We start from the raw sequence: 25,313 nt of genomic DNA on the forward strand, positions 1-25,313 counted from the left end.
TTAAAATCGGTATTACCACTGTTTCGAGTGGGGTTTGGCATTGGTGTGGTTGAATTTTACATATGTCGTCTTTGCACAGTGATGCGGCTTTTAGACAGACAGACAGACATTTATTTTGTACTAAGGCCACGCGGTACATGTTGACAGTAAAGTTTCATTTCCTTTTTTTTCCTTTATTTAGTTACGAGATATATATGGTATGCAAACATGTTCTGTCAGATTATGTTATGTTGTAGAGGAATGTAACACGCTGACATGTGCAGCACACATAGGAATTATCTCCATTTTGGACACTCCATACTGTTTGTCCTTGTCTGTCTCTCAGACCCTAGAAAATAAATTCAGAACAAAATTCAAAAGTAGAATGATTTCGCAAGTCCAGATTGCCTCAGCTCTTAGCCAATGGTTGTGGGCTCCATTTGGATTTATATTTTATATTTTGTACATATAAATATGTTAGTGAGATGACTTTATTTCTGAGACTAGTTGTTAGTCTACGTTTGCCCTGGTAATTGGGCAGATTATACGCCGTTTGGGGCAGAATTCCAGCCATTTCATAACAATGACACCATGAATAGACTTCACACATTGTACCCTACCCATATGGAGAATCTGTTCGTGTTCGCCCAAACGAGTAGACGCATCTACCATTAGACTAGTCAACAATCCTGTTTGTCCAAGAGTTTCCTGGAATGGTGGTGGTAGGGAGGGGTGGCCAGTACTTCTTGTGTGTTACCCTCACCTAGGCTTTTGCTGATAACCACCGGGTGTCTATTCTAGACTTGATCATGTTCCTCCCAAACTTTAACAAAACGTATAATGGCCCAAAGAATCTTTTTTACTGCTTATCCGAAGTATATCATATTTCGAAATATTAATGTATATTGTATATGCATTTATTCCATGATAGCGTAATAAAACCAACGTACAATGTGTGTGATTATTGTTATACAAGTTTGACAAGAGGAGTGAGTGAGTGAGTGAGTTGGGTTTAACGCCGCTTTTAACAGTATTCCAGTCATATCACGGCGTGCCAGCTTAATGTGGGAGGAAAGCCCGAAGTGATGCAGGTGTCAGACGTTTACTGCTTCGGTGAAATCCACGAGCACGGGTATGGTGCTGACAAACCTAGAAACATAATCAGGGCGAACCAGGATTCGAACCGACAATCACAGGTTTTTGGAGTGCCCAGGGGACGCAACTCTGCACAGCGAATCGCGGCGCCTGAGACGAAAGGGCCCCCCGTGCCCCCTTGACAAGAGGAAGTGAAATAAATACTAAGGGCATTGTTGGATTCATATGCCAGCACTGTTATATATTCATTATGTCATGTTTATAATTCTTTGAGTGACATTTACCTTTGAATTTCTGAATTGAAGTATTTTCACTTTCCCTCGTGCTTTTTTTTATTGATGAAGAAAAATACTCATCGATAAACCTCAAATGTTGGAAGAAGATTTGCCTTTTAAATAAACTACACTGCAATTCTCCTGCACAATGGTATTCAATCAGTACGAACAGGTTAACGAAAAAGGATCATACTAAAATATATTGCCTAAATATGTATTTAAGAGGATTCGCAAATGATATACATGAAAGACACAATTTACATAATTAATATCTGTTTCCAAACTGAGAATTTGATTTTTTCGATTAAATAAAAGCGACTTTTCCACAATCATAAAAATCTATACCGGAAGCAGATCATTGTACGATTCTGACTTTAATTGTGAATCCCTATCAAATAGTTATGATTACAGGTGTTCTAGAAAAGGTGAAGACAACCATCCCTTGTGATGACAGTCCATTCCCCGGGTCCCTACCGCCTCTAGTGTAGTGGATAGAGCGTCTGTAAGGACAAGGACGTATATAGGTCTATATACGTCTCTGGTCAGGAGGGCGGAAGGTACCACCTCTAGTGTAGTGGATAGAGCGTCTGTATGGACAAGGACGTATAGAGATCAAAATACGTCTCTGGTCAGGAGAGCGGAAGGTCGGTGGTTCGCGTCATACTTAAATTCGAAAACAGGTCGTACTTCCTGCTACCCTGCCTGACGTTCGGCATTAAGGGGATAAACAAGGACAAGTCGTCTCGGAGTCAGTCTACAATGTGTGAGTTGGGTATCCATGTTAAACTAATGCATGGTATTTCTGTACAAGCTACCACACACACAAAATGCCGATATCTTGTTTACGACGGAGCACACTAGTTTAACATGGCATTTTTGTCTTTATGGAGGCATTGTAGGCGAGGTGAGGTGAAATTGGGTTTAACGTCGCGTCCAAGATTATTGCACTTATATAGCGACGTGCATGTACGTGTGTGTGTTTGTGTGGCTGCTTGTACTAGTCCGGACTAATGCCGATTTATAGTGCTAGCTCACTGAGATACCATGCCGCAGTTTAACATGAATACCCCACTAAGGCACAGTATACTGACTTCGAGCCGACCAGTCCCTTAGCCCCTTAATGCCGAGCGCCAGACAGGGTAAAAACAAGTACCATCTTTTAACGTCTTTTGGTATGACGCGGCCGGGGATCAAACCCCGGACCTTCCGTTCTCAGGGCGGACGCTCTACCACTAGACCACGGAGGCGGTCTGGAGGCATTCCAATATTGACATCCACAATGATCCCCCGTACAGTGTACTACAACCAATGTGATGTTATCTAACCACGACAGGTTGGTGGGAAACACGACAGGGCAATGAGACATGACCCCGATCTTCACTTACGGTAGCGTCTGATAATAGGACAGGGTGTGTTCCCACCTGGGTATAAGTGTTGTTGCTATCAATTATATGAAACTCGGCTTTCTTATATTTAGCATTTTGGGGGACTGTGACTCTCCAAATCGAATTTGTCTTTTTTACGACTATTCATTTATGTCTGGTTTATTTGTTAAAAAATATATATATAATCAGGTGCCATCAGTGATGAGCGAGTGTTATTTCATCATTGATGTGGGTTATTTTAAATTTTTACAAATTACGGGTTTAAAGGCCCCCGTGATGCAGCTGCTGGTGTAATAATAATAGAAAGAATTATATTTAAAGGGGGACTTTCCTCCACGTCCTGTTTTTACGCTGATTTTATGCCAAGGACAAAGACATTGTAATAAAACCCATGTGTAACCCGAGACCCGGTCTCTCTGTATATTGGGTAATCATGGACTTTCAACCAGCAGACCAATACATTGGGGTTTTAGGTACTTGGGTCAAATTTGCTAGAGCTCCCCAAAAAGCCAGATCCTGGTCCCCTTTAAAAACAATGTCCACTCATTATTATAGTTATTAGTCATAGTTCTTTATCGAACCCATTCCCAATAATACCAAACAACTGACCCCCTGGGCTCATGGTTGATATATAACCTCCACTGACTGCTCGCGTCTGTCATTTGAATGAATGTCAAAATACTTGAACGTTATCCGTGACATGACCTGGACACGTAGGTCGACCATGATAACAAACAGTGGGTCCTATATCAAAAGACCCGATCAGTGGCGTGGTCCGTTATCTAACTGAAATGTATTATTTAAAGGCAACTTCTCGACACCCACTGACCTATTGCTAGTATCTCTGCTTGGACAAGGTGAACGTGATCAAATTGTTGACAACGGTCATTTGAGTGAGATCTGTACGCACTGAGGATGAAGTTTGATGATATTCTGATCCACGTGGGAGAGTTTGGATCGTACCAAAGGCGCATGTACGTCCTCGTGTGTATTCCCGCCATATTTACAGCTATTCAGACCATGGTTCCTGTCTTTCTCCTGGATATTCCAAAACACAGGTACTGCCTTTGTTTCTTACGGTGCATTTGTTTCTTCTTGTTGTCACTATATTGCACGACGCTATACAGGTGCTGCCTTTGTTTCTTACGGTGCATTTGTTTCTTCTTGTTGTCACTATATTGCACGACGCTATACACGTGCTGCCTTTGTTTCTTACGGTGCATTTGTTTCTTCTTGTTGTCACTATATTGCACGACGCTATACAGGTGCTGCCTTTGTTTCTTACGGTGCATTTGTTTCTTCAGGTTGTCACTATATTGCACGACGCTATACAGGTGCTGCCTTTGTTTCTTACGGTGCATTTGTTTCTTCTTGTTGTCACTATATTGCACGACGCTATACAGGTGCTGCCTTTGTTTCTTACGGTGCATTTGTTTCTTCAGGTTGTCACTATATTGCACGACGCTATACAGGTGCTGCCTTTGTTTCTTACGGTGCATTTGTTTCTTCAGGTTGTCACTATATTGCACGACGCTATACAGGTGCTGCCTTTGTTTCTTACGGTGCATTTGTTTCTTCTTGTTGTCACTATATTGCACGACACTATACAGGTGCTGCCTTTGTTTCTTACGGTGCATTTGTTTCTTCTTCTTGTCACTATATTGCACGACGCTATACAGGTGCTGCCTTTGTTTCTTACGGTGCATTTGTTTCTTCTTGTTGTCACTATATTGCACGACGCTATACACGTGCTGCCTTTGTTTCTTACGGTGCATTTGTTTCTTCTTGTTGTCACTATATTGCACGACGCTACACAGGTACTGCCTTTGTTTCTTACGGTGCATTTGTTTCTTCTTGTTGTCACTAGATTGCACGACACTATACACGTGCTGCCTTTGTTTCTTACGGTGCATTTGTTTCTTCTTGTTGTCACTATATTGCACGACGCTATACAGGTACTGCCTTTGTTTCTTACGGTGCATTTGTTTCTTCAGGTTGTCACTAGATTGCACGACACTATACACGTGCTGCCTTTGTTTCTTACGGTGCATTTGTTTCTTCTTGTTGTCACTATATTGCACGACGCTATACAGGTGCTGCCTTTGTTTCTTACGGTGCATTTGTTTCTTCAGGTTGTCACTAGATTGCACGACACTATACACGTGCTGCGTGTACATCAATTTACGGAATGCAGTCTTTTTAACTAATACATTTTTGTACAGATATCCTTGTCGCCGCTCTATGTCATATGTATACTTATGATTTATTTGTTGTTTAAGGTCTCACTCAGCAATATTCCAGCTATATGACGGAAGTCTGTAAATAATCGAATCTGGACCAGACAATCCAGTTATTGACATCATGAGCATCGATACACGCAATTGGGATACGATTACATGCATCAACCAAGTCAGCGAGCCTGACCAACCGATCCCGTTAGTCGCGTATATACGTATGACCACAGTTTTGACACAACACTACGTTACACTCACGCGCTATTATGATTTTGCAGAAACCGAGTACTCAAATTAAAACTAAAAATTACCTTTGGTACTAGTTTGGGGCAGTATATAAAATAAATTTATTTGATTTATCTATTACATGATGCTTGACAAATGTAAAGATATACATATGTAATTGTAATGTTTTCGGAGCTTGCTGCCTTTTTTAAATAAAAGTGTTAATAGGGCAAAGATTGGAAATTATGAATGTATATATTTCCTGTGTTCTTTGCGAATATATAGGAATATCATATGATATAAGATGCTTAAAATTATTCACCAATTACAGGTAAATGTTTGGCAGGGATTATTCGTTACATCATATTTGTCAAATGCAAACAAACAAACATGATTATGTAACTGTGGCATATTAGATGCACTATCATATGATAAGTATGTGCCGTGTATGATGATGTGCACTACTGCCTTCCTAGAAGTTAATTCCCCTTACACGCATGAGCAACGCGTGATGCAACCACACGTTGGACATGGGTGTGGGATTTGTGTAACTGAATCTATTTTTGAATTACATCGACATGGATGTCATCTTTGCTGAAGATATGCCCTAAGTAGGTGACTTGTTTTGTCGCAAACTTGTATTGGGTTGGTTTTCGAGTGAGTCCTGCTTCTTTGATCTTTTAGATTACTACCTTGAGGTGACTCAGATGTTCCAAAAACGTTTTCGAAAATATTATGCCATCTACATATATCAGTATGTAACGCAATTGATTTCGTTAATGCCTCTGAAATGGTTTGCTGAAATGCCATAGGAGCATTATTTAGGTCAAAAGGGAGGCGATTCCATCCAAAAACACCATCGGGTGAAATTTGGGTCTGGTGTCACCTGTTTCTATGTTGTGATGATGTAAGCGAGTATATCCTAATTCTGACCAATCTGAGGCAAAACTGATCTTTGTGATTGGAGAATTTTAGAGTGGACTTTCAATAATTTAAAAATGTTTTGGGGAACAAAGGCTCCACGACGTTCAGGGGTATTGTTATGGTGCATGGCTAGTTTTGGCGTCGGCCAAGGACGCATATATCCATATCTTTGTAGCCTGGCATGCTGCAAGTGCAGCAAAAGTTTCACTTCAAACTCAAGTTCCACTGATCTGGATAATGTAGCTCGTGCATTACTCATCAAACTGTTGTGGTGGTGTTTGGACAATTGATTCTCAACCATTTTGTAACACTATTCGGGGTTTGGATCCAACGTGTCCAACTTTCAATTTGGAAACGGTTTTTTTTCGTCAGTTGACAGTAAAGGTTATGCTACTTTATTCATCAACCACATCATCTTAGTAATTGAAAAGTACGTTCCTCCAGTAGATGTGAATACAAACGTGTCAAGTTGACTGGTTTTGCTACACATGGTGGTGTAAAAAAATTGTATTTTAGTTTTTATTTTACCAAATACTTTATTATACTGCTATTTTCATGGTTCTGTTTCAAAATCACCTACATCTGTACAGTTATTATGTTTTAGGGAACAATGAGGAAATTTTAACATTCTCTCCATAGGTTGAATCTGACATGTGCCGTAAAAGAAAACATCTCAGCTCTCTTTCCAAAAGAAAAATTCTCAGCCCCTAAAAATGAAGAAAAACAAACCATCACTTGGATTATTGATGGGTATTACTGCATCATCTCCATGTTGAAGTATATACGTCCTCTGCCTCATAGCATTTATTCACCTGAAAAAAGGAGCAAGAATATACTCCGAAATGTTGTGTTCCTCGTAATAAAAAAGTTGACATTCATAAATTCCTAACATTAAAATTAGTGTCATACGTACATACAGTAAGTGAGTAAGTGAGTGAGTGCGGGAAGGAAGGAATATTTGCAATATTTAAGCCAACACTTATTGTATCCTGTTTTAAACATTTGCCAGGTGTGCTACAGAAAGCACATTACTGGCTTTTATTGTAAATAACATTCACTCACTCATAATGGTTTTAAAGCCATGGTACTATATTAATACACTACCATATTCCCACCAAAAGATGTTAAAAGATGGCATTTGTTGTTACCCTGCCTGACGTTCGGGGATAACACAAGGAGTCTGGGGCTCGGTGTCAGTATACTGTGTCTGAGTAGGATAGTCATGTTAAAACTGTGGCATGGTATCTCTGGGCAAGGACTATACAACCGGCTTTGGTTCGGACTAGTACAAGCAGCTATAAAACAAATAATTTTCCTGATGCTGATTTCATGTGGAATAGGGATAGCTAGAGCTGGGTAGACTTGCTTTTGTATATATATCTAGATCACTTTTGATTTCATAAAATAAATATATTCCACAGTCATGGTGCAGGACTACGCACCTCAATATCTTCCAAATAACACAAAACAACTGACCCCAATAACCTCAATTGACATCGGGCGTGTGACACAATAAATGAAGCTTTGAACGTTATCTATGAAGTGAACTGGACATTACTCCCTGCTATTGATAACAAACATTGCGTCCCACGTGAACCTGTCAACTAATTGCTTTCTATTCTCATCTAAATCAACCGTTTCAAATGAAGGCACTCACGCACATCTCCGTGTGGGCAAGGATTGCATGGTCAAATTGTTGAAAACGGTCATTTGAGTGAGATCTGTACGCACTGAGGATGAAGTTTGATGATATTCTGATCCACGTGGGAGAGTTTGGATCGTACCAAAGGCGCATGTACGTCCTCGTGTGTATTCCCGCCATATTTACAGCTATTCAGGCCATGGTTCCTGTCTTTCTCCTGGATATTCCAAAACACAGGTACTGCCTTTATTTTGGTCACGGTGCATTTGTTTATGTAGTTGTTGGACCAGATTAGTTCATACCATGCAATTGAAATGTTTTTCGCGAAAAAAGGGTCATCACAGCCTGCTCAACAGGCAGCACCCACCACCCACACAATTTGCACATAAAAATATGAACATTTAGGAAGGTAATACGTTTCACACCCCCGTGGGTGAGACTGTGGATCTTCCCGATCATAGTGCGTTAAAATGACAAAATAATTATGTACAAGATTTTCATCTGCAACAAACAAATTAATCAAAACTTGGGCCGTGGCTGAAGTAACTAACTATTCTCGATTTGGTAAGCTGGTATCATCATTAATTGGGGGCATTGGTGGCCAAGTCATCTAAGACGCCGCGATTCACTGTGCGTTGCGTCCCTTGGGCATGCTGGAAACCTATGATTGTGGGTTCGAAACCCGGTTCGCCTTGATTATGTTTCTAGGTTTGTCAGCACCACACCTGTGCTCGTGGGTTTCACCAAAGTGCTAACGTCTGAGACCTGTATCACTTCGGGCTTTCCTCCCACATTAAGCCGTGATGTAACTCGAATCTTTTTAAAAGCGGCGTTAAACCCAACTCACTAACTCATCATTAATTATTAGTAACATTCATAAATCCATGCTTATGATAAAGTCGGAAACCTTCAATGGCCTCTGCTTTAAAAAGACTCAAAAATAATTCTTATTATTATGCACAGAGTTCGATGTACCATTTGAAACAATAACGCGTGGTATAAATGAAAAAGGACGTTGTATGATGTATCACATCATCTTCCAATGTTAACAGGTACATGCGTTTGTCAGAGTTACTATCCTATGTCGGGAATGGAACCCGGGTCTTCGGCGTGGCGAGCGAAAGCTTTAACGACGAGGCTACCCGACCGCCCGATAAAGGTTGTGAAAGTGCTATACAGGATACCCCAACAAGCTCCACTACCAACCTTATATACTGCCAAGCAAAAGAAAGAATACAACCATGTTTGATGGCGGCCAAGATGGCAACAACCACGAAATTGTTATTTGAAAGTGACGTATTTGATACGGGCAATATAGATGATATTGGACCCTAGCAGTGTTTCGGCGACTGTTTTCAGCCTAGAAACATTTTGTTATTTTTTTTGTCAAATCTAATTATCAAGTTATACTTTCTTTCGCCCGGTAATTTAATCTCAATGATAGTACACGCTGACCAACAGGCGTTGGCAGGGTGTAAAGAAATAATATCCACTATGTACATTATGTAATTAACCTGATGTTGGAGACGAATTTCATTATTTGTTTAGATGCAAAGAACCGTTAGACAATTGGTTGTTATATATCCGAGAAGTATTATGCATGCCCAAACCTCTACAAGATAAACCACTTGTTTTGTCCCATAGAACGTCAGCACCAGATAATAATCAGTCGCGATTATCTGCCGATGATTTCTTTGGGCGTAAAAGGCAAAATAGTGGTGACAATTATATAAATGGATCACTGGAAAAGGTTTTCGCGAAAAGGGTAAGCAGGTGCTGCTCGACCGGCAGCAAACGCCACTCACACGATTTTCATAAGAAAATAAGTGCTTGTTTGTTGGATTGTTTTGATTAATATTAATTTGTAATGATACTTTTCTCCGTACTCTTTGGTACGAAAGCCTATTGGGGTCAAAATTGAAATATGGAAAAGACACCGTATTCCCTAATAACGAAATTATTTCCGTAATAACGAATCTTTTTTCCCGTTATAACGACTTTATTTTTGTAATAACGAATCTTTTTTCGTAATAACGAATTTATTTTTGTAATAACGAATCTTTTTTCCGTTATAACGAATTTATTTTCGTGTCTTTTCCATATTTCAATTTTGACCCCAATAGGCTTTCGTACTTTAGTACTACCGATAGTGGTCTAAAGAAAGTAAACCTTTTTCTATCATTCCCCTGCAGATGTGCTATCTCCCCCAACGATACGTTTAACATTCAAGGCGAGAGTCACGCGAGACTTGTGAATGCGTCAATCCCTTACGTGAAAGAAGGCGGCGAATTCACACTTTCCTCGTGTCTCCTGTACAAGAGTCCCATGAACGACAGCGGCGCCAGCAACGACACCGAGACATGCAGCAGATGGGTGTTCGACACTTCAGATTTCCAGACGAATGTCATAACCGAGGTACACATTAAATGTCATTCCTTGACTGTCTACATTGACTTAACTGTTCTTCTCATAAATAGGTCATTTGAAACCCAAGAGTCACAAGGGATGCAATGTACAACGTAATTATTAGGGGTACACCCGTTAGGTACATGCGTGCAAGCAAGCAGTAGTTATTAGGGGAACATCTGTTAGGTACACACGTGCAAGCATGCAGTAGTTATTAGGGGAACATCCGTTAGGTACATGCGTGCAAGCAAGCAGTAGTTATTAGGGGAACATCCGTTAGGTACCCACGTGCAAGCATGCAGTAGTTATTAGGGGAACATCCGTTAGGTACATGCGTGCAAGCAAGCAGTAGTTATTAGGGGTACACCCGTTAGGTACACACGTTCAAGCATGCAGTAGTTATTAGGGGTACACCCGTTAGGTACACACGTGCAAGCATGCAGTAGTTATTAGGGGAACATCCGTTAGGTACATGCGTGCAAGCAAGCAGTAGTTATTAGGGGAACATCCGTTAGGTACCCACGTGCAAGCATGCAGTAGTTATTAGGGGAACATCCGTTAGGTACATGCGTGCAAGCAAGCAGTAGTTATTAGGGGAACATCCGTTAGGTACCCACGTGCAAGCATGCAGTAGTTAATAGGGGAACATCCGTTAGGTACATGCGTGCAAGCAAGCAGTAGTTATTAGGGGAACATCCGTTAGGTACATGCGTGCAAGCAAGCAGTAGTTATTAGGGGAACATCCGTTAGGTACATGCGTGCAAGCAAGCAGTAGTTAATACGGGTACACCCGTTAGGTACCCACGTGCAAGCATGCAGTAGTTAATACGGGTACACCCGTTAGGTACACACGTGCAAGCATGCAGTAGTTATTAGGGGTACACCCGTTAGGTACACACGTGCAAGCATGCAGTAGTTATTAGGGGTACATCCGTTAGGTACACACGTGCAAGCATGCAGTAGTTATTAGGGGAACATCCGCTAGGTACACACGTGCAAGCATGCAGTAGTTGTTAGGGGAACATCCGTTAGGTACACACGTGCACGCTTGCAGTAGTTAATACGGGTACACCCGATAGGTACCCACGTGCAAGCATACAGTAGTTATTAGGGGAACATCCGTTAGGTACATGCGTGCAAGCAAGCAGTAGTTATTAGGGGAACATCCGTTAGGTACCCACGTGCAAGCATGCAGTAGTTATTAGGGGAACATCCGTTAGGTACCCACGTGCAAGCAAGCAGTAGTTATTAGGGGAACATCCGTTAGGTACCCACGTGCAAGCATGCAGTAGTTAATACGGGTACACCCGTTAGGTACCCACGTGTAATCATGCATTAGGTATTAGGGGAACATCCGTTAGGTACCCACGTGCAAGCATGCAGTAGTTATTAGGGGAACATCCGTTAGGTACACACGTGCAAGCATGCAGTAGTTATTAGGGGAACATCCGCTAGGTACACACGTGCAAGCATGCAGTAGTTGTTAGGGGAACATCCGTTAGGTACACACGTGCACGCTTGCAGTAGTTAATACGGGTACACCCGATAGGTACCCACGTGCAAGCATGCAGTAGTTATTAGGGGAACATCCGTTAGGTAAACGAGTGCAAGCATGCAGTAGTTATTAGAGGTGCTTTCGTTAGATGATGCAAGCATGCACTTAGGACAAATTACTTTAGGGTAGGTATAACTATTACGAGCATAAGTTACATCTATAACATCAGAGTTTGCATTTCCATTTACAGTTCAACATTGTCTGTGACAAACGTATCCTCCGTACGCATTCCAACATGGCGCTGTTCGCCGGAAGTCTAGTTGGCGCATTTGCTATGGGCTTCCTCTCTGATCTGTGAGTCTTCATCTTCTCGACACGTTACCCCGTGAAGGTCCGGGTTAGAATTCGTCGTGAGCAACCCATGCTTGTCCCCCGTGAAGGTCCGGGTTAGAATTCGTCGTGAGCAACCCATGCTTGTCCCCCGTGAAGGCCCGGGTTAGAATTCGTCGTGAGCAACCCATGCTTGTCCCCCGTGAAGGCCCGGGTTAGAATTGGTCTTGAGCAACGCATGCTTGTCCCCCGTGAAGGTCCGGGTTAGAATTGGTCGTGAGCAACCCATGCTTGTCCCCCGTGAAGGCCCGGGTTAGAATTGGTCTTGAGCAACGCATGCTTGTACCCCGTGAAGGTCCGGGTTAGAATTGGTCTTGAGCAACCCATGCTTGTCCCCCGTGAAGGCCCGGGTTAGAATTGGTCGTGAGCAACCCATGCTTGTCCCCCGTGAAGGCCCGGGTTAGAATTGGTCTTGAGCAACGCATGCTTGTACCCCGTGAAGGTCCGGGTTAGAATTGGTCTTGAGCAACCCATGCTTGTCCCCCGTGAAGGCCCGGGTTAGAATTGGTCGTGAGCAACCCATGCTTGTCCCCCGTGAAGGCCCGGGTTAGAATTGGTCTTGAGCAACGCATGCTTGTACCCCGTGAAGGTCAGGGTTAGAATTGGTCTTGAGCAACCCATGCTTGTCTCCCGTGAAGGCCCGGGTTAGAACTGGTCTTGAGCAACGCATGCTTGTACCCCGTGAAGGTCCGGATTAGAATTGGTCTTGAGCAACGCATGCTTGTCCCCAATGAACATCAGGGTTAGAATTGGTCTTGAGCAACGCATGCTTATCCCCCGTGAAGGCCCGGGTTAGAATTGGTCTTGAGCAACGCATGCTTTACCCCCGTGAAGGTCCGGGTTAGAATTGGTCTTGAGCAACCCATGCTTGTCCCCCGTGAAGGTCCGGGTTAGCATTGGTCTTGAGCAACCCATGCTTGTCACCCTTGAAGGGCCGGGTTAGAATTGGTCTTGAGCAACGCATGCTTGTCCTCCAAGATCCGAGTTAGAATTGGTCTTGAGCAACGCATGCTTGTCCCCCGTGAAGGTCCGGGTTAGAATTGGTCTTGAGCAACCTATGCTTGTTGTAAGAGGCGACTAACGGGATCAGGTGGTCAGGCTCGCTGACCTTGTTGATGCATGTCATCGTATCCCAATTGCGTACAGATGCTATGGATGTCAATCACTGTATTGGCTAATCCAGACTCCAGTATTTACGGAACGCCGTCATATAACTGTAATATTGTTGAGTGCAGGGTTAAACAACAAAGAAACAAAACTTGGCATATATCTCAGGGCCATGCTGACTGTTGACCGTGATTCCTGTACATGTTATCAGCCTATCCCGGGATTTATGAGGCGCTTAAAATGTGTCGGATATCCACAGCTGCTGGTGACATAGAACTGGAGCTTCCAACGTAGGCCTGATAAGATTGATTTATGACTTGACTCTAGATACTGTTCACCGAAGTCCACTACAGTCCATCCACGGGGGCACGATGGTCCAATCGTTTAAGGCGCCGTGATTTGATGTGCAGAGTTGGGTCCCAAGGCATGCAAGAATCATGATCATTGGTTCAAACCCATGTTCGCCCCGATTGTGTTTCTTGGTTTGTGAGACCTGCATCACTTTCCTCACACGCCAAGCTGACACGCAGTAATTACCGTAAGAGGGAGTGAGTGAGTTTGGTTTTACGCCGCTTTAAGCAATATTCCAGCAATATCACGGCGGGGGGACACCAGAAATGGGCTTCACACATTGTGCCCATGTCGGGAATCGAACCCGGGTCTTCGGCGTGACGAGCGAACGCTTTAACCACTAGGCTACCGGCCCAATAACCGTAGGACTGTCCAAAGCGGTGTTAAACCCGACCCTCCATTGTCTCTTTCCCACATAAACTTTGAATGTCAACAGATTTGTTTTCTTTCAGAATAGGACGTAAAATAACATTTTTCATCAGCGTCGGGCTGCAGGCGATCTCGGCCATTGTGACGCCATTCAGTCCCAACATCTACGTGTTCATCGTCATCCGTGTTGTCAACGCCCTCTCCTCGAATTCCCTCTTCATGATTGCATTCGTGCTCGGTAAGTGATGAGTGAGTGAATGTTGCTTAATGCCACGTTAACAGATGATACTTGTTTCCCTGCCTGTCTCTCGGCATTAAGTGGCTAAAACTAAGAAGACTCGGCTCGGATTAAGTACACTGTGTCTGAGTGGGGTGTTTATGTTAAACTGCGGAATGGTGTTTCAGTGGGATAGTAATATAGAAGTGGCATCAGTCCGGACTAGCAGGGTACAAGAGGGTTGTCCACCCGTGAAGATCCGGGGTAGAATAGGTCTTCAGTAACCTATGCTTGCCGTAAAAGGCGACTTTGCTTGACGTTAAAGGCAACTAACGGGATCAGGTGGACAGACTCGCTGACTCGGTTGATCCATGTCATCGGTTTCCAATTGCGTGGATCGATGCTCATGATGTCAATCACTAGATTGTTTGGTCCAGACTCGATTATTTACAGACCGCCGTCATATAGCTGGAATATTGCTGAGTGCGGCGGTAAACAACAAAACAAACAAACTAGGGGTTGTCTACAACATAATACATTTGGATTGGTGCAATTTTGATGCGCGATTCGTCTGCATGCTTCTGTAGTAGAGTGTGAATTGTATCGGCAGTTAGTGAATATAACCCCAGCCTCAATACAATGCAAATGAATAGTCGCTTCTTTTGTACATTTGGAAAGTTAGCCTGATGTAAAATATATACAAGTAACATAAACAAAAAGATATAAACTACTCAAAATAAGTTTTAAAAAGAGACAAAAACCATTTCATATTCATAAGAAATCTCCACCAAAATCTCTACCGACTGTTGAAAAGTTGAAGATAAATAAAGCGACAAAATGCATAAGGCAGAGTTGATTGTACAAGTCCGACTATCGCCAACATCGCTTTTTCTCACCTTACTGACCATTTAGTATTTTGCAAAAACAAAACAAAATAATTGAAGACTTTATTTATCTTTGAACTTTAACACTCAGGACTAATAATTCGTAAAACAACTAATAAAAAAGAAATACGTGAACATGTAAATACGTAAGTAATAATAAAATACGTAATAATATACTACGCAATCTACTCCTTGCAGGTCTAGAGATGGTTGGGCCGTCGAAGCGTGTGATAGCCGGTGTAGGAGTTCAGCTGTTCTGGAGTGTGGGCATTTTTCTCCTGGTGGCGATAGCGTACGCCATCCGCAACTGGAAGACGTTACAACTCGTCATATCAGTGCCTTCCGTCCTCATGTTTGGATTTTGGTGGTTCGTGACTATTTCTTCTGATATACTCACATGACTTCATGTTTACAGAAACCAAATTCAAATTTACACAAAAGGACAACAGTACCTCCAAACCAGGGCCCGCTTGCACAAAGCGATGTTAGCGGTACAATGATCGTAACACAGGCTTACGATAGTCTTTGCACTAAGATCGTTTTGTGCAAGTGGACCCTGGACTTGTCAATCTAATAAACCGTCTAGAAACTGAAGCTCTTAATGATTAACTTTGCTCGTGAGGCGATTTTGGTAATACACATTATGAATATATTTGCATATGGAACACGATGTATCATATCATGTCATGATATATATGTCCTGGCCATGACATACAACGTGTCAGGAAAATACCAGGTGCTATGTAATACATACTTGGCATCAAGTCTAAAATGGTACTTTTTGTTACCATGTCTTGCGCTTGGCATTGAGGGGCTGAAACAAGGACTGGTCGGCTCGGAGTCAGTATACTGGGTCTGAGTGGGGTATTCATGCTAAACTGCGGCATGGTATCTCAGTGAGCTAGCACTATAAATCGGCATCAGTCCGGACTAGTACAAGCAGCCACACACACACACGTGCATGCACGTCGCTATATAAGTGCAATAATCTTGGACGTGACGTTAAACCCAATTTCACCTCACCTCACCAACATAGACTATCCTTTTATAACGTTTAGCAATCACGTTAGTGAACTTGTTCGTGAACTCGACAGCTCTTGACATCAACTACGTATAATGTTACTTCTCAAGGCTGATTCCAGAGTCCCCAAGGTGGCTGATGTCACGTGGTCGGAAAGCGGAAGCGGAATCCATCATTCAGAAAGCGGCAAAGACAAACGGAGTAGAACTTCCGGCCGATATGTTTGCTCAGCTTACCTTTGATGAGGGAGACCAAGGAAAGTTTACCCAGTTGTTCACCTCACGTGTCATAAGACATAGAACACTAGTCATCTTCTTCAACTGGCAAGTAGTATCTTATATAATTATCTTATTCGGAGCATTGGATATCAAATACCAATAGCAATGTCCTTTCTGACAAATGTTTGTTTGTTGTTTAACGCCGCACTCAGCATTATTCCAGCTATATGACGGTTGTCTGTAAATAATCGAGTCTGGACCAAACAATCCAGTGATTGACATCATGATTATCGACCCACGCAATTGGGATCGATGACTTGCATCAACCAAGTCAGATAGCCTGACCACCCGATCCCGTTAGTCGCCTCTTACGACAAGCATAGTCGCCTTTTACAGCAAGCATGGGTTGCTGAAGACCTATTCCACCCCGAATCTTCACGAGTGATACGTATTTCACGTAGATAATTACTCCTTCCCATCGTCCAGCTCCTACAGTAGTTCTTCCTTTATAGGTTTGTCGTGAACATAGTGTACTACGGTCTTGGCCTGAATGTGCAGAACCTGAGCGGCGACATTTACCTCAACTACACCATCTCCAGCGCCGTAGAGACGATGTCGTACGTAGCGTGTATACTGTTGCTGGACAGGGTGGGGAGGAAGCTGCTCCATTGTACAAGCATGTTTGTGGGAGGGTTGGCGTGTGCCGCCGTGCTGTTCCCAGTCATCTATCTAGGTAGGTTACTTACTTACATGTATGGCGGTCAGGTAGTCAAGTGTTCGGTTCGACAATTCGGCTTGATTAGGATCGATAGGCGACAGGTAGATTTTATCAACGCTTCCGTTGGGGTTACACACACACTGTGTTCAAGACCCCACAGATTCCCCTCAAATCCCCCACAGCCATACATCGCTCCATAGGCTCCATTTACGCACTGGGGCGGTCGGGTAGCCTAGTGGTTAAAGCGTTCGCTCGTCACGCTGAAGACCCGGGTTCGATTCCTGACATGGGTACAATGTGTGAAGCTCATTTCTGGTGTCCCCCGCCGTGTTCTTGCTGGAATATTTCTAAAAGCGACAACACTCACTCACTCACTCGCTTACTTACATGAAGATTGCTTATGTTTCCTTTCATACCTGTCGTAAAAGGCGACTAACGGGATCGGGTGGTCAGGCTTGCTGACTTGGTTGATGCATGTCATCGTATCCAAATTACGTGGATCGATGTTTATTATGCCAATCACTGGATAGTCAGGTCCAGACTCGATTATTCACAGACCGCTGTCATATAGCTGGAATATTGCTGAGTGCGGCGTTAAAAAACAAAGAGACCAAACCATTCATACATGAGAGTGTCATTTCCCCCTCCCCCTTCCACCCGGTATACCACTTATAGGGACGTATCATCCAATTTGAGAACTTTTGAGTCATATCAGTTTACACAGGCTACAAGTAAAATGGACTGAAATTTCACATAGAATCCATGACCATGACCAAGACGAAAAATATATTTCATCATTAAAAAAGTGTCATCCGTGTACCAGCGTACACTGAACTACGGCATCTGGAATTCTACCACTCAACCTGGCTCGCCATCCGGGGTGCCAAAGTTGGTTGGCACCATCATACATAGCCATGTGATAACACAATGAAGTCGACTTTTGGATTTCAGCTTCCGATTCTTCCAATGTGACGCGTCATAACATGTGCTGAACATTTATGAAGCAAGTCATAACACAACGAAACGCTTTTTCGTCATTCGAAAACTTTCCAAACGAATTTTTATCCCGACCGGATAGGTTAATGGTATAATCTCAAGCACCCTCTAGGAGTTAAGATGGTGCCAGTGTGTACTCTAAATATTGTTTACACAGTTATAACATCCATAAATATGTTTCATAAATCTTGATAACACTGTCAGTCAACCAGCCAACCAACCAATACTAACGACTAAGGTCAATTATGTCCTAGCGCCCTCCTGGGTCACCATCCTACTCTCTATGATCGGCAAGTTCGGCGCTTCCGCTGCTTTTGCCATCATCTATGTCTTTTCTGCCGAGCTCTTGCCGACTGTTGTACGCAACTCCGGGGTGGGTGCCAGCTCTACTTGTGGGAAGATAGGTGGAATGCTGTCTCCCTACATTGCTGATCTAGTAAGTCAAGTGACATCAAACCTAGCTTTATTTCTTACCAAAGTAGGGTTTTAAATATTTGACCCATTCTGTTGTTTCTGATACATTATAATGTTTAGATTTACCATTGTGGGATTTACATTGGGATGAATCGTAACACATCAGGTTAAATTATCTTCGTACAATAATAGAATCAACCGAGCAAAGATGAACTCCTAGATGTTTTTAAGAGTCAGTCAAGTTCATGTGCTTTTAAATGATGGCTAGAGTCACTTTGAGGTTATCCTTCACATGCAAAGGGGCAGGGTAAAGGCGAGTGCGTGAGTTGGGTTTAACGCCGCTTTTAACAGTTTTCCAGTTATATCACGGGAGGAAAGGCCGAAGTGATGCAGGTCTCAGACGTTTACCACTTCGGTGAAACCCACGAGCATGGGTATGGTGCTGACAAACCTGGAAACATAATCGGGGCGAACCGGGATTCGAACTCACAATCATAGGTTTCTGGCGTGCCCAAGAGACGCAACTTTGCACAGCGAAGGAATAAGAGAGACACAACACACCTCGTGCATCCACACATGACACCACTATTGCTAATTCGCTTACTAGCTCTTCAGTGTCATATGAATTACAGTTCGTTTTGCTTCTATCCTTGAAATAACGGGACCTGACAGTTCCTTGCATTCCGTGTTTCAGGGTCTTCTCATAGGCGGTGACCTGAAGGTGGCGCTGCCGCTCATTGTGTTCGGCGGCTTATCGGTGGCTGCCGGGGGTCTCTCGCTCATCCTTCCGGAAACCCTGAACACTACGCTACCGGAAACCGTTGAAGATGCCAAAGTCTTCGGCCAGTAGGTGTTTTCTCGATGTACTTTAGGAGGCTACAGGAGCGTTACAGGATATGGTTTCATTAGAACGCTATATGGGTATAAGCTGACATACGCTTGCGTTTGGTTATAAAATTCTATTAATTACCTTGTTTCAAACGTTTTTGGTTAACGAAAGTATCCCTCATTTTTATTTTTGGATCTTTAATCATTTTATATTGATATTTGAATTTAAGGTAAGAATGCATTTTACCGCCCTTTTGATGGGCGATGAGTAATGTTTTTAGAATCTTTCAAAACCCACATTCTCCTGCCTCGCTAAGATATCAGGGTCTTTGAGATATGGCGCATTTGTAGTTGCCGACGTTGATGAAAAGTACAAAACCTTTGTTGAAATGTAACCAAAATGGATGTCACTGATGAGGTTGCCACAGCCATCATCGATCGGTTATTTTCGAGTGAATGTTTCATGTTATCAATATTTATACATTTAGGTTTAATCATATTAAGCCAAGAGAAGCATGCAAAGTATATGATCTTGAGCTATATTTCCCTATCTTTCAAAAAGCCACGCTGTCGTGTGCCACATAATAAGCAGCATAAAACATGGCGGAAGGGATGTTGAAAAATGCATTTTACCAACTTCCATGAAGTTTGCATCTTCCCCAAACTCCTCACAGCGATAGTACGTTCCCGGAGCTCTCTACGCTATGTTACCGAGAGTGTAACGAAGGTGTCACGCGCTGGGAAGGAGCTTGCATCTTCCCGAGGCAAGGGAGGTAACTGTAAAAGTTTCCTCCCTTGCGATAACTAGGCTCAAGCTCCTCACAGCAATAGCAAGTTCGCGGAGCTCTCTATACGAGAGTGTGACAAAAGGTGTCACGCGCTGGGAAGGAGCTTGAACTAGGCTGGAAGTCCTGGGCTCGATAGTAGCGCCATCAGTTACAAATCCTGCAGTCGACCAAAATCTGCACGTTGAAATCCATGTTGTTTATGAACGGGATGTCGATCTCGTTTGGAGTTTTTGACTGGACTATACGTATACTCGTTTGTCCCGCCAAAATATAACTCCATAATTGCAGCCTTGTTCGGCAAGTGTAGAAACTGGATTGTTAAAGTCGATTAACTCCCTTGCCTCGGAAAGATGTGAAGTTTGAGACACAGCCTAATTACGTTGTGCTGTATCATAATAGATACAAGATATATACTGTTCCTTCGCTTCAGGTCAACTTCTGGTACCAAGTACAACATGAAGACGTCAGACAAGAAAGCATCTGGAGATATACAGCTGAATTGTGTACAGAGAAACAAACACGTGTAACATTGTTCACATTGTCCGCTGCATTCCTTCCAGGCATTTAATATTATTGTGTCATTCATGTATCTTTCACAACTCTGTACTGAGTGGGTATGGTTCTACGCCGCTTTTAGCAATATTCCAGCAATATCACGGCGGGGAACACCAGAAATTGGCGCCACACCCATGTTTACCCATGTGGGAATCGAACCCGGGTCTTCGGCGTGACGAGCGAACGCTTTAACCACCAGGCTACCCCACCGCCCCAAAAACTCTAATTTAAGGAGTGTAGTCACCGCGTTGTAAAACTGGTACCCAAAACAACATTACCTGTCATTGTTTTTTCCAACAACGCTTTCTACGAATTGAAGGGAGACCATAATCGTATTTGCAATATTCAAAATAATGTTTTTACGGGTTCAAAAACGGATCATCTGTTTTGGAGAATGGCCTCCTTCTTTTCTGGAAAGAGGCAGCTTAATTGTTATGCATTTGTGAGGGGTGCCACCAGTGGAACAGGATACATTCAAGTTTCATAAATACATGCTCAGGATATAGTTGGAAGCGTGCAAGGGATTTTAACAGATATTTCATATGATTATGAAAATGGTTTTGTCACTTTTATGTTTTGTAGGACGGTGGGTAAGCCTAGTGGTTAAAGCGTTCGCTCGTTACGCTACGCGTTAAACAACAAACAAATAAATACAACAGACGCTTTGGAGTCCTTGTAGTTTCGGACGACATGAAATGTGCATCTAGGTCAAGTATCAATTCTTAGGGGCGCTGGGGTAGCCTAGTGGTTAAAGCATTCGCTCGTCACGCCGAAGCCCCGAGTTCGATTCCCCACATGGGTACAATGTGTAAAGCCCTTTCTGGAGTCCCCCGCCGCGATATTGCTTGAATATTGTTACAAGCGGCGTAAAACCATACTCACTCACTCACTTTCACTTATTTTTTGTATCTACCTTGTTTACACACTGTTTAATCGAGGTATTGTATGTTGATACTCAGCAACAAATTATGAAGTCTTTTGACTGATAAATTGTTTCGGAAAACTATGAATTTTTTCTGTATTTTCAATTGGCCAAGTTTTGGTTGCCGGGCAACGGAAAGTATATACCCATGTTTGATGGTGGCTAAATATGAAACTCGATGGTGATGTATTTCATACGGGTATCATTGTTGTGTTTCGGACCTTAATTTTGTAGCGTCTCTGTGACGTTTTAATAGCGTTTGTCATTGTTAGGTCAAAATCCAATTTTCAAGTGAATGCTTTCTTTTGCCCGGCAATTTACATGGGTTAGATATAACTCCTGGATTTGTAGCATGTGTGTGTGTCCTTCGTGTGTATCTGCAATGAATGAGTTGTGTGTATGCTGTAGTCAGCAATATTCCAGCAATATCACGGCCTGTAATTATATCAGAACTAAGCACATTGACAAGATGACCCACATTAGAACATGTATCATAACTTCCGATTCTCAGTAGTAGCCTAGAGGATAGAGTGTCTGCCCCAAGAGTGGAAGTTTGGTGGTTCGATCCCCGGCTGCGTCATACTAAAATACGTTGGAAGATGGTACTTGTTGCTCCACTGCCTGATGCTCGACGTGGTCGGCTCGTAGTCAGTATACTGTGTCTGAGTGGTGTATCAGTGGTAAACACACACTAACACACACGTCGCAATATAGGTCCAATAATCTTTAACGCGATGTTAAACACCAAGTATGACAATAGAGGTAGGGGGATCAATGAACATTAAACGTCTTCGCCAGACAACAATTATCTGTCGAAATAGATTCGAATCGGTGTTTAGGCAAAACAGTGGTGAAAAGTGTATGAATGGATCACCTGATAATCAGTGATGACACCGGATGTCCTACTCTACCGGTAGCACCCACCAGTCAAACAATTTCCATGAATGAATATGTGTTTGTTACTTGCCTAACGCCACTCAGCACAGCATACGACGGCGACCTGTAAACAATCGAGTCTTGATCAGACAAGTCAATGATAGTGGACCAGACAATCCAGTGACACGGTTGTGTTCAGGGACCGCCCACTATACTCCACTATAAAGTCATCTTTCGCAATTGAACCACATTTGCTTCATATACACCAAGGAGACCAAAGGAGATTTTTAACATTATTAAGAATTGGAGAATTAGAAATTATGAAAAATATAGGAAGACAGAAGAATGTACCTAGAAACCTTAGATTTTGTCCTTTTTGTAAAAATATTATAGAAGATGAGTTACATTTTTTGTTTGTATGACCGACTTATGATATTTTAAGATACACATATTTTCCTAACAATAAATTAAAAAATGAGTACTCCCTCAGAGCTCTACTACAAACTTCTAACATTGAAAACTTGTCATTATGTGCTAAATACATTAAAGATGCCCTATCTTTATGTTCTTCATTATGATAATTCTAATTTGTACTTAAATTGCACTCTGTACCTCTTGATATTGAACCACCACTTCGTATATAATACTTGTATCTATATTGTACTAGAGCCTGTGGCCTTTATACTGAAGTAAACTTCTTCTGATACCGTCCGCTATGGCAAAGGACATTGTCAAACATGGTCATGTTGATTTCATAAGGTGCCAAAATCACCATTTAAAGTTATCGATCTGGAAATCTGTGTGTGTGTGTGTGTGTGTGTGTGTGTGTTTGTGTGTGTGTGTGTTGTTGTTGTTTTTGTGTGTGTGTGTGTGTGTGTTTGTATTTTGTGTGTGTTTTTGTTGTTGTTGTTGTGTGTGTGTGTGTGCGTGTGCGTTTGTGTGTGCGTGTGCGTGTGTGTCCAACCCCAGACTAACAACACATGGTACGATATGCATTCAATGCAACAATTTTGGAAAGTTAACTCAATTTGTGCACACAAATTTCATTTAGTTCCCGACAGTGGGGTCCGTCGTTCTGCATCCATCATTGTTTAGTGTGCTAGTGTGGAGTAACATAGAGTCACATTACGTGCTGGGAATAATACACATGCAACTATGAACAGTGTTGGAGCAGGTTGTCTGTCAGTACGTGTGTTCGATGTTTAATACTCGAGCCGCCTGAGTCATCCGGTGTTATCACATGTCTGTCAACCAGGGTTGACTGGATTCAACCTGAGTTAACCAGTGTCAACCAATCATTACCAGGACAGTCTCCGAAACAAAACGTATAAAATGCAACCTTAGATATAATACAAAATGGCGGTCTGGATAGGGAGGGACGGGCTGTAACACAAAACTACGAGGGGTTAACAATTATTACTTTTTGACAAAGCTGCCATTGTACCTTTTCTATTTAATGCATGTAAAGCGATAAGATTTATTTGTTTGTTGTTTAACGCCGAAACATTCCAGCTTTATGATTGCGGTCTGTAAATAATCGAGTCTGGACTAGACAATCAAGTGATTGACATCATGAGCGTCGATCCACGCAGTTGGGATACGATGACATGCATCAACCAAGTCAGCGAGCCTGACCAGCCGATCCCGTTAGGCGCCTCTTACGACAAGCATAGTCGCCTTTTACGGCAAGCATGTGTTGCTGAAGACCTATTCTACCCCGGATCTTCACGGGTCTAACGCGATGAGAAGGTGATACAGAGATGCAAGTTCATCATCCAAATTTCATTATTCATTCTAAGTATTTATATCAATAATCGAAAGTAAAATTTTCATTATAATGCTTGATTCATGATTGAATCAATAAATGAAACGAACTAACTTTAATGATGACGTCACCATTTTAACCGGAGATGTAGCAAGAGCCTGGTGAGGTGACCACACTGTGTTTTCTAACATTATGAAAACCCGAATAGACAACTTACTACTAAACCAATACGGAAGATATAAGTGCCACAATGAAGCGCTGAACATAAGCTAGCGAACGGTACCAATAAAATATTTACAACCAGATTTGTTCAAGTATCGAGGTGGCAAACATTACCATAGATGCATGAGAAGTATCTACATGGTACTAGATAATCCCGCTACTGTGTTGAAATCAAAGTCACTAAACAATTTCAATACATGAATAAGTTTTCTGACATATGCGTGATAACATATAGCAAATACATACATGATAAAGTATACGATTAAACTGCGAGAGAATAAAAAATAAGGGTCTCTTATTCTCTGAGGATGAACATTAGACACCGAAATACGGCGACCCCCGGAGTTTGCCGAACGATGACGACGAGGGCAATTGACATTCTTCACCACTCGCGCGTTTCCGTAACCTGCTATTCGGCTTGTCCCGGAATAACACTAGTTGGTCTCGAATGGGCAATTAAGACACGGAGAAGTGGTACGGTAACTAAAACCGTGACTAGACTAGTTTCACAAACTGGTGACGCTTGGAATGGGTTACACATTGGTAAACACTTGGTCATCCTGGAAATACTTTGAAATCGAACACAAGCAATATCTATGAGTTATTTCATAAGGTGACCTTGACATTTGAGAGCGCTGAGTTTTGCGACACGTAGGTGCACCGACACGCACTAATCGCTGGATGCACATGGTGACGGGGGCTATACAAACAATGACTGAATGTGTTGGCTTTGCAAGCGATCAAGGTCAGAATGACATATGTACGTAAATAGAACAACGATATGAAGCGTTTTATCAATATTCATCTAATGCCATGTCTATTGCGAGTTGTAGGAGCAACAATATTAAATAATGTCCTTTAATAGTTTCTTTGACGGATGCAGGCACCTAAGAGTTGATGAGTGAGTGAGTATTGTTTTACGCTGCTTTTAGTAACATTGCGGCAATATCACGACGGTGGACAGCCGAAATGGGCTTCACACATTGTACCCATGTTGGGAATCGAACCCGGG

At 42.5% G+C, this 25,313-nt stretch overlaps 1 protein-coding gene across 1 annotated transcript; it reads left to right on the forward strand.

Annotated features, from left to right (window-relative positions):
* The first annotated feature begins 3,649 nt into the window (after positions 1–3,649).
* Positions 3,650–20,566, forward strand: LOC139475176 (organic cation transporter protein-like). Its single transcript, XM_071258432.1, has 10 exons — positions 3,650–3,792; positions 9,952–10,174; positions 11,911–12,014; positions 13,961–14,115; positions 15,177–15,345; positions 16,110–16,322; positions 16,730–16,950; positions 18,186–18,367; positions 19,040–19,191; positions 20,392–20,566. Exons 1-10 carry the CDS (start codon positions 3,650–3,652, stop codon positions 20,486–20,488), a joined length of 1,659 nt encoding a protein of 552 aa, XP_071114533.1. The 3' UTR covers positions 20,489–20,566.
* The last annotated feature ends 4,747 nt before the right edge of the window (positions 20,567–25,313 follow it).

This window comes from Haliotis cracherodii, unplaced genomic scaffold (genome assembly GCF_022045235.1).
Source record: "Haliotis cracherodii isolate W230 unplaced genomic scaffold, xgHalCrac1.p SCAF_3, whole genome shotgun sequence".
NCBI classification, from domain to species: Eukaryota; Metazoa; Mollusca; class Gastropoda; order Lepetellida; family Haliotidae; genus Haliotis; species Haliotis cracherodii.

Excerpts from the sequence above, each read along its gene's own strand:
- LOC139475176 (XM_071258432.1), top strand. The coding sequence starts at position 3,650 with ATGAAGTTTGATGATATTCTGATCCACGTGGGAGAGTTTGGATCGTAC. Across the intron at positions 12,015-13,960 it reads ATGGGCTTCCTCTCTGATCT|AATAGGACGTAAAATAACAT; the intron begins GTGAGTCTTCAT and ends GTTTTCTTTCAG. Across the intron at positions 16,323-16,729 it reads CTAGTCATCTTCTTCAACTG|GTTTGTCGTGAACATAGTGT; the intron begins GCAAGTAGTATC and ends CTTCCTTTATAG.